Source organism: Pelobates fuscus, chromosome 1 (assembly GCF_036172605.1).
Source record: "Pelobates fuscus isolate aPelFus1 chromosome 1, aPelFus1.pri, whole genome shotgun sequence".
Lineage (NCBI taxonomy): Eukaryota > Metazoa > Chordata > Amphibia > Anura > Pelobatidae > Pelobates > Pelobates fuscus.
In genome coordinates, this window is record NC_086317.1 from 59,031,421 (window position 1) to 59,042,571 (window position 11,151).

The 11,151-nt window shown below is 34.4% G+C and overlaps 1 protein-coding gene across 2 annotated transcripts in view; it reads left to right on the top strand.

Annotated features, from left to right (window-relative positions):
* The window catches only part of NSUN3 (NOP2/Sun RNA methyltransferase 3), a 40,284-nt gene extending 31,293 nt beyond the window's left edge, over positions 1-8,991 (top strand). For both annotated transcript variants that reach the window (XM_063448748.1, XM_063448758.1), the window contains one exon: positions 8,665-8,991. In XM_063448748.1, the coding sequence (XP_063304818.1) occupies positions 8,665-8,923 (259 nt within the window). In that variant the 3' untranslated portion in view covers positions 8,924-8,991. The remainder of the gene's footprint in view (positions 1-8,664) is intronic.
* The last annotated feature ends 2,160 nt before the right edge of the window (positions 8,992-11,151 follow it).

Genomic DNA, 11,151 nt, shown 5'->3' on the forward strand with positions numbered 1-11,151 from the left:
ACAAATAAACAAACCATATAAATCATATAGCTCACCTTTTAAAGAGATACCCTGATAATACATTTGGAATAGTATATGTTTAAGTGATGCACTAAAATAGGTGTTGATCAAATGTATGATTTAACTTCACTCTGTATGAATAGCTGAACATTAGGGCGTCTTCTACTGCTCAATTCTTCCACCCACCACTTTTACTAGCTTATTTCGGCACTGGCATCCTATCCATCAATCCTTTCTCCCTTTTGACAGTCTGTTATTCCTCTTGTGTGTCTTTTGTTTGATCAGTGCCTTCTCCACCTCTTGTCTCTGTAAATATTATGTATGCCAATTACTTAGTGTCAATTATACCCATTCTCTAATTGTGACTGGCTGCGGAATATGTTGGTGCTATATAATTATTATTAATAATAATAATAATAATAATGTATGAATAAAAGGCCACATTTTAGAGTGGCCTTTTATTCTGGCCAGCCTAAGGCACAACTTTGCAATAATCATGCTGTCTAATAAGCATCGTGATATGCCACACCTGTGAGCTGGATGGATTATCTCGGCAAAGGAGAAGTGCTCACTAACACAGATTTAGACAGATTTGTGAACAATATTTGAGAGAAATAGGCCTTTTGTGTACATAGAAAAACGTCTTAGATCTTTGAGTTCAGCTCATGAAAAATGGGGGCGAAAGTGTTGTGTTTATAATTTTGTTCAGTGTAGTTGCATCTGTCTCTTTTGCGGAACAGTAGCAATGTACAGTGGGACCTCGGTTTACAAACGCCTCGGTTAACATAATTTTCGGTTTTCAAATGAAAATCCATTGAAAATAAAGCCTTGGTTTACAATTTTTTTTCTCAATACAAAGCAAGTTTCACCAGGATGCATTGCCCCCTGCATGCTGGAGCCAGTGGGTAGCACGTGGTGTCGAGTGTGGAGGTGTTGTATCAGCTTTTGCATAGAGTTTTGGAGCCACTCTGGAAATTATTTGCAGTTGTTTTGGGACTTTTTGGTGCATTTCTCAAGCTGTGGAAAGGTAGGGAGCTGAGCTTCGTCGTTTGCATGCCTTTTATTGTTTGTTCTGCATTGTGGGTTGGTTTCCATGCTAGTTCATTTTGACTTTTTTCTGACCTCCAGAACGGATTAATTGTTTTTTAAATGCATTCCTATGTGAAACTGCGTTTCGGTTTACAAATTTTTCGCAATAAGAAACGTCCCGGAGAACGTATTAAATTTGTAAACCGAGGTCCCACTGTATTTTCATTTTCTGCTCCCTACTTTTTGGCGATTATCCAATCTGGTTTAGTAAGGAATTTGAAATATATTTTTGTTGCAAAACATACTTGTTACAAATGAGCATATCTGTGTGTAAAATACATATGGGCCCTTCATATTTAAAAAATTCAAATTCTGCACTCTGTAATTTGTGGAGATCGCCAAACTATAATGACTTTCATATGTCCATATCTGATTGAGATTTTGGGGGTACCCTTTTTTAACCCACATTTAGCATTGTGAGTACCTTTTGGTTATAGCTCTCCCAAGAGTACAGTTACTATTTTTATTTTCATGTCATTCTACTAAAAAAGAGAATGCACTTTTCTTCTTTGCAATCTAATCTATAAATGCTGTCTACGTAATATTTTGTTTAATTGCATTAAAGAACGTTATGTTTCTTTAAGAAATCAATGCTCAGAAAATACTCTCTTCAAATAAATGAACCTCTTCCTCCAGAATTTTAATTTCTTTCTCACCACGAGCATGGTGGTTCAGCTGAATCCCAGTCATGTCAAGTTTCTTATTGTTTTTAAGTCTCAATGCAATTACTGCAGATCCGGCTTAATAATAGTACCAGAACTGCTGTATTGTATGGTCCTCAAGCAGAATGTACTGGGTGGTTCATAGAAAATGCAGGATATAGGAAAACATGTGTGAGAAGAAATGAAAGATGTATGACTGGAGGGTCTCTTTCCACAGTTCGTTATATCCAGTGCTAGCAGTCTTCTTTATCTTCTATACATGTTCTGTAGTTTTGTGGTTCCATTGAACCTTATGGAGCTGACAAAATGTGTAACAATTATATTAGTGAATTATTACTGGTTTAGCTGAACTAGGAATTGTGGAGATTTGTGATTGAAATGGATATTTTTGACTAAAATAGTCAAAACATTCTGAGAACCCATTTTTTTTCTTCAGTTGTTTTTACCCGTAATATAAATTCCCATATCCATTCTCATCAATTTTTGTTTTAGTTAATAAATTATACTCTAAATGCTCAATAAGTGCCAGTCTCAGTACAACATGATCCTAAATAATGATTTCCTCCAGTGTAGATAATTTTTAATGTAAGTCTCCATGAATATTGCAACGTACAAAGTATAATGCATAGCAAGTTAAGTCAATAAACAATAGCTCCCAAGAACAAGAAATGGGTAGCTTCAGGTTTCCCTTTGGGAATTAGACAATGGACCGAAAATTTTACAGAAAATTCTATTACGTTTATGAAAAGAGTAATATTTTTTTTTTCTTTTTTTTTTTTGCAATACTTAACCCCTTGGTCTGAATTATGAACCAAAACCAAACCTAGAATTTTAACTGCAGACTTGGAAAAAATAAAGTACACCCTCTTTGAATTCTGTGGTTTCTACATATCAGGACATAACAATCATCTGTTCCTTAGCAAGTTTTAAAATTAGGTAAATACAACCTCGGATGAAAAAAACAGCACTAGAAATATTACACAGTGTCATGATTTATTTAACAAAAAGTGGAGAAGCCATGTGTGAAAAACTAAATACACCCTTACTGCTTCCATAGGAATTAAGAGGCTAAGTAGTAGACAGGTGCAGCTAATAACAAGTCCTTGATTAATTGATCATCAACAAGTGTGACCACCTCTATAAAAGCCGAAGTTTTAGCTGTTTTTCTGGTCAGGGACATTCAGGTGTGTGTTAAAACAATCCCAAAAAGGAAAAAAGATATCAGCAATGATCTTAGAGAAGAAATTGTTGCTTCCCATCAAACTGGTTAGGGTTATAATGTCTTTCAAACTATTTAATTCCATCATTCTACAGTGAGAGAGGTTTTTCAAAAGTGGAAAACTTTTGAGAAAAAAAAAAGTATGTGGAGTAATAATGTATGTAGATTTATGTCGGTATCTGTTAAAGAAAAAGGAAACAATTTTTTTTAATTAAAGATTTTTTACTAAAGTTGAAAACGTTCAAGATGGTTACCAATCTTCCCAGGAGTGGACATCCTGGCAAATTCACCCCAAAGTCAAACTGTAGGATGCTGTAAGAAGTAGCAAAAATACATCTCAGTCTCTACAGACCTCAGTTATCATGTTAAAGGAACACTATAGTCACCTAATTTACTTTAGCTAAATAAAGCAGTTTTAGTGTATAGATCATTCCCCTGCAATTTCACTGCTTAATTCACTGTCATTTAGGAGTAAAATCACTTTGTTTATGTTTATGATTGACAGAGCCTGCATGAAAAAACAAACTGGTTTCACTTTCAAACAGATGTAATTTACCTTAAATAATTGCGGCATAGAACGCCGTAACGGCTTGCAGCCCCAGGAGCTAGGAGGTACTCACCTCCGCCGCGATCCTCTTCTGGGGGGCTGCCTGAGAGCCCAGGCAGCCCCCTCCGGCAAATGAGGCCCCCGGGGGCCATGTGATCGCTCTCAAAGAGCGATCACATGGCCCCCTATAGCTGGCTATGGATCTGCCAGCAGGGGGACTGTCTAAAATATTAGACAGTCCCCCTGCTGGTAGGTAGTGTAAAAAAAAAATATTAAAATGTTATAAAATAAATTAAATGCCTTTTTATATATATATAATATGTATATATATTATATATATATAATATATATATACATATTATATATATGTAACGTCATACGTAATGTATTTTAATATTAATATTAGTATATATATTAGTATTAAAATACACTTAGAATGACGTTACATATATATAATATGTATATATATTATATATATAATAGATCTACATATATATATTATATATATATACGTATAATTACAATAATAAATAAATAAAATAATTAAATAAAAAAATAAAATATTGAAACAAAATATAAAATAAATTATATATTCATATGTAATTTCATTCTAACTGTATTTTGTTATTAATATATATATTGGAAACAGAATACACTTAGAATGACATTCTATATATATCTATCTATATATAAAATACAAATAACCGCAATATATATATAGAGATAAATACATATAATTACATAAAAGATTACATTAGTATACACGTAGAATTTATATACCTATAAATGCATATATATTAAAATTCTACGTGTATATTAAAGTAATTTTTTAACATAATTATGTCATTTGATTAATTAAAATTTGATTGACATGCCTGACAACACAGGGAGAAAGTGCAGAGAATTTAATTCGCAAGCACTATATTTGACCCTGTAACTCTCCAAGACACCATAAAACCTGTATATAGGGGGTACTGTTTTACTCGGGAGACTTCGCTGAACTCAAATATTAGTGTTTAAAACTGGTAAATTGTATTACAACGATGATATTTTAAGTAAAAGTGACGTTTTTTGCATTTTTTACAAACAAACTGCACTTTTATGGACTATATTATTGTTGTAATATGTTTTACTGTTTTAAAACACTAATATTTGTGTTTAGTGAAATCTCCCGAGAATAACAGTACCCCCCATGTACAGGTTTTATGGTGTTTTGGAAAGTTAGAGAGTCACATATAAGGCTTGCATTTAATTTTTTTGACATTGAAATTTGCCAGATTAGTTATGTTGCCTTTGAGACCGTATGGTAGCCCAGGAATAAGAATTACCCCCATGATGGCATACCATTTGCAAAAGTAGACAACCCAAGGTATTGCAAATGGGGTATGTCCAGTCATTTTTAGTAGCCACTTAGTCACAAACACTGGCCAAATATTAGTTTTTTGCTTTTTTCACACAAAAACAAATAAGAACGCTAACTTTGGCCAGTGTTTGTGACTAAGTGGCTACTAAAAAAAACTAAACATACCCCACGTTCAATACCTTGGGTTGTCTACTTTTTCAAATGGTATGCCATTATGGGGGTAATTCTCATTCCTGGGCTACCACACCGTCTCAAAGGTAACATTACTAATCTGGCAAATTTCAATTTGAAAATGGAACGTTCTATATTTGACCCTGTAACTTTCCAAAACACCATAAAACCTGTTAATGGGGGGTACTGTTGTACTCGTGAGACATCGCTGATTACAAATATGTGCATTTTGTTGCAGTAAAACCTAACAGTATTATGACATTTACAGCTAAAATGTGAGGCGGAACTACAAATTAAAAAAAAAAAAAAATCTCAGTTTTTTTAATTTTATTCATAATAAATTGTTTCATATACAAATATTTTATATGAAATGAAAGCCCTGTTTCTCCTGAACAAAATGATATATAATAAGTGTGAGTGCATTTAATATGAAAGAGGGGAACTACGGGTGAACAGACATATAGCGCAAATTCCAGTTTTTGTTTACGTTTTGTTTTGATCAGAACGTGTACTATTGACTCCGTCCTGAAGGGGTTAAATCACTTTGTTTCTGTTTATGCAGCCCTAGCCACACCCCCCCTGGCTATGATTGACAGAGCCTGCATGAAAGCATAAAAAAAAACTGGTTTCACTTTCAAACAGATGTAATTTACCTTAAATAACTGTATCTCAATCTCTAAATTGAACTTTAATCACATACAGGAGGCTCTTGCAGGGTCTAGCAAGCTATTACCATAGCAGGGGATAAGAAAATCTTAATTAAACAGAACTTGCAATAAAGAAAGCCTAAATAGGGCTCTCTTTACAGGAAGTGTTTATGGAAGGCTGTGCAAGTCACATGCAGGGAGGTGTGACTAGGGTTCATAAACAAAGAGATTTAACTCCTAAATGGCAGAGGATTGAGCAGTGAGGCTGCAGGGGCATGTTCTATACACCAAAACTGCTTCATTAAGCTAAAGTTGTTCAGGTGACTATAGTGTCCCTTTAAATGTTAAAGTTTATGATAGTACATTTAGAAAAAGGCTGAACAAGTATGGTTTGTTTGGAAGGGTTGCCAGGAGAAAGTCCCTTCTCTCTAATACCAACATGACAGCATTACTTAGGTTTGCATAGTTGCATCTGAAGAAACCACAAGATTTCTGGAACAATGTGCTTTGGACAGACGAGACCAAAATAAAGATACTTGGCTATGATGCATAGTGTCATTTGGTGAGAAGCAAACACAGCATATCTAACTAACTGTCAAGCACAGTGGTGGAAGGGTGATGATTTGAGCTTGTTTTAGAGCCACAAGACCTGGGAACTTTACAGTCATTGAGTTGAGCAACTCCTTTTGTATAGCAAAGTTTTCTGTAGTCAAATGTGAAGCCATCTGTCTGACAGCTAAAGCTGGGCCGAACTTGGGTCATGCAACAGGACGTTGATCCCAAGCACATCTATAACAGGCTGGTTGAAAAAGAAACTAGGGCCTAGGTGTTGGTGTTGTAATGGCTTAGTCAAAGTCCACACATCAACTTGATTGAAATGCTGTGACGGGACTTTTAGAGAGCTGTGCATAAACAAATGCCAGAAACCTCATTGAACTGAAGCAACGTTGTAAAGACGAGTGGGCCAAAATTAATCCACAACGATGTGAGAGACTGATAAAGTCTTACAGAAAATGATTACTGCTAAAGGTGGTTCTACAAGCTATTGAATCATAATGTGTTCTTAGTTTTTCACACATGGCTTCTTCATTTATTATTTATTCATTGATAATGTGTAATATATGTTGTTCATCCAAGGATGTCCTGATATGTAAAACCATAACCATCAAAGAGGGTGTGCTTTCTTTTTCCCATCACTTTATATGTCTGTTCAACCAGAATTGACCTCTTTCATATTAAATGCACCCACACTTATTATGTATCATTTTGTTTAGGGCTTTCATTTCACATCAAATATTTATATATGAAATAATATGAATAAAATCTGAAATATATGAAATAAAGTGAATAGAAGAAAAGTGTGAGAAATTAAGAGATTTTTTTATTTTCAAAATTCTACGTGGCATTTTAACTGTGCATGTCATAATACTGTTAGCTGTTACTGAAATAAGACACACATATTTGTATGCTTCGATGTCGGACGAGTTCTCTCTCTCTCTCTATTATAAAAATAAATACGTAGAATGATATTTAAAGAGACACTGTATACATACACACACACACACACACACAATTTACATATAAATACAACAAATGTTCAAATATATGTACATACATTCACACACAAACACCAATACATGTGCCTTCACATACATAGACCCATATACACACATACACCTGTTCACATATATGTATATATGTGTATATATATATATATATATATATATAGACAAAATACCAAAGCCAGGCACTCCTCCGTTCATATAGTTTTAGAGTATTATGGGCCCAGGTGCAATCCCGCGTTATATATATAGATAAGTAATGAAGGGAGCACACTAGGTCTTGAAAATCGTGCAAAATTATTTACTGCATTCAAAAAGAATACAACGCTGTGGTATACAAAACAAAAGATTTTTTTGTATACCACAGCGTTGTATTCTTTTTGAATGCAGTAAATAATTTTGCACGATTTTCAAGACCTAGTGTGCTCCCTTCATTACTTATCTATATATATATATATATATATATATATATATATACATATACACACACACTTTGCACATACATACACACACACACACACACACATTATATATATATATATATATATATATATATATATATATATATATATATATATATATACACACACACACATTTTCCAATGATTTTACCCCTGAAGGTTAGACAGCACCCAGACACTCCTGCCCTTATACCAACTTCATTGAGATGAAGTTGTTATAGTGGTGGGAATGTTCTATTAAAAGTAATAGAACAGACATCTTAGTGCGTTGATCATTTTATTTTTATCATATTTACTTGTCTGATTAATTACCATTGTGATATAGCAAACCTAATTTTAACTCGATTTAGATCATTTGAAACACGTTGTCAACTTTATTTCAATACATAAGTGCCTCTATTTATTTTTCTCTGTCTAAATTATCATTGTTCTTGTAGTTATTCAGCACGAAGGACATTTTTCCATTAACATATTGGTGTTTAATTTGGAAAGTAAGTAATCCTTGTTCTTTTAATTTTAAAAAGGGTTTGCTTTCCTTCAGCATCTCGTTAGATTTCATTATTCTTCATGTACTCTCTCCAAAGGAAGATTTGCTTTTGCATTTACTGATCCTATAAAATGAACCTTTTGACCTACTACTAGAAGAAACACCAAATATACGCTTTAAAATCTGACACTGCAGATTGTTTAATATATACTGCTAAAGTTTGTGCTGTAAAAGCTGAACATCAGATTATTATTATAGCACAGATGGGGTTTACATACATAGTAAGGTCAGGTCTTGGTAAGGGTCAAATTCTATGCCTACGTTTTAGAATGCTAATGTTTAAGAATTAGGCAGAGGAAATAATTCACCTCTGCATGAATTCTTTTCTTGCATGCTGAGTTCTTCCTAAAAATAACATTAGTTTATTCTTGTTCTTGTGTTCTTTAATTACCACAGGTCTGCAATACGTGCTCTGCATCCCGGCGGATCTCTGGTGTATTCAACATGCACTCTATCGAGGGCAGAGAACAGTCATGTTATTGACAGTATTTTAACTTCCTGCAGAGACGTTAAGCCAGTGGATCTAAGTGACTTGGCAACTGCATTATCTCATGAGTTCTATTTTGCTTCTGACATACCTCATGGACTTTTGGTTCTTCCACATGTAGGAAAATCATGGGGTCCCATGTTTGTGGCTAAACTTCGGAAACTCTAGGCCAGCGAACTGTGCTCTTAATTTATTATATTTGAATTTTAATGGCATGGTTGTGTTTTTTGTTGTTTTTTTAAACAGATTTTTCATTTCAGAGGTGCCATTCTTCCACTAGCAATTGATAATCACATAAAACAAATGAGATAAATGTTGATGATTTTTATTTATAAAATAAAATATTTTTTTTGTAGTATTGGTACACTGGAAACAATCAACAATAAGTGATGTTTTTAACATAATTTCTCCTATCACTAAAGAGAGATCTCCACCAGTGCAGGACTGTACTACAACCTCCTTAGTGAATGTTGGCATGAGAATAATTTGTGGCGGTTCGTAGTTTTATATTCTAGCTCACTGTTCCCATTACCTGTGGTTTGTTGCTTGAAAATATGCTTAGCTGCAGTGTGTCTGTGCCATGTTACTCAGCAAAGAGGAACTGCTCGGTACTGCAACTTTCATCATGATCAACCAGCCAAAAGCAAGTTATTGTAGATACATCATACTTCTGTTTTGTCCACTGTAAAGTGTTCCCACGGATCCATTCGTGGAGTCTGGTTGAAATAGAGTTATAAATATAATCTTGTGAGGAATAAAAGGAAAATGGAACAATCGTGAAAATAATTTTATAAATGTCTGTTCTCTAACAAAGAATGATTTAATACACTTTTTAGTGATAAATGCAGGTATATTTATTTACTTTTATATTGTTTTTATTTATTTCTATATTTAATCCCTTAAAGATCAACCTTTATTTGATTGTTTTTTCTTAATGACCGAAACAATTTTAGCGTTTTTGCTCTTTGTGTTCAACCGCAATTTCCATCTTTCTCATTTACTACACAAGCACATATGCTGGTTTTTGAGGGTCATGAATGGCTTTAATTTGATGTGACATACACATATATTTAATAAAAAAAAAATATATACACAAAAATGCAAAAAAAACCCAATTTTTTTTCACCGTTTTGGCGTAATACTGTGTGCATAATTAGTACAGGTTAAGAAAACTAATTCAAAATAAATGTATTTTTGTCCTGAATTTATTTGTGATTTTAGTATATTTTTGGTAAATACGGGTCATAAAATATAATTTCAATATGGGGAGATTTTAGAATTTGGTCTTATGAGTTCTTATCAGCCATCACAGAAAATAAAATTTCCACACAAAAGTATATATTATATAAAGTAGACATCACAGGCTATTTATTCAAGCGTATTTTTACACTTTTTATGTAGCCACTTAACTGCCAATCTCTGCTAAATATTGTAGTAAAAAAAACGATTTTGCTTATTTTTAAGTGTTTTTTTATGTAAAGTACACAGGCTCAACAGGAAAGATGCATAAATACCTGTAATTTTGGAGCAAAAAAACAGACCGCATGCAAATATACTAATACAAATTAAAGAAAGTAAATCATTGCATATTCATACCCCACAGTAATACTCCAAAATAATATAATAATAATTATATAGCTGGGGCATGAATATGCAATGATTTGCGTTGTCTCTCAATGTTTACTAGTATACCTGCCTGTGGTCTGGTTTTTTTTTTTGTGTGGTTATTGTGGACACTGAACACACCTCCTTGGGAGGAGCTCTCAATTTTGGCTTCAAAATTGTGGTTTGTTTTTGTTTGGTTACAATGGTAACTGAACACACCTCACTGGCTCCAGAGTGACAGGTATTTAAATCATGTTGTACTTACATACCTTATACATGATTAAAGAGACACTGTAGTCACCCAGACCACTTTAGCTCATTTAAGTGGTCTGGGTGCTGTGTCCCTTTTGCACTTAGTGCTGCAGCTCTAAGTCTGCCCACAGTGGCTGTAGAGAGCTAATGGAATCGAAACGTTTATCTGATGCTGGACGTCCTCACGCTCTGCATGAGGACCTCCAGCATAAGATTTTTCCTCATAGGAAAGCATTGATGCCGGCTGACATTGGCAGGGGATGAGCATGGGCGGAGCCTGACCCAGAGCCGAGGTAAGGAGGAACCTTATGCCTCGTTTCCACTGAGCGGACCGGTTCGGGTCGGTACATTTTGGAAGGTTTTGAATGGTCCGGCCTATTCCAGCGAGCGTTTCCACTGCAAGTTGGAACGCCTGGAGGCTTGCGTGGTTTACGCCAAATGCGTGTGGCGTCACACTTGGGCGACAACATACGTGACGCTACAAATAACAATAATGGAGGTCATCCAGCAGCTCGTCTTTGCTCTATTTGGCTTTTGGT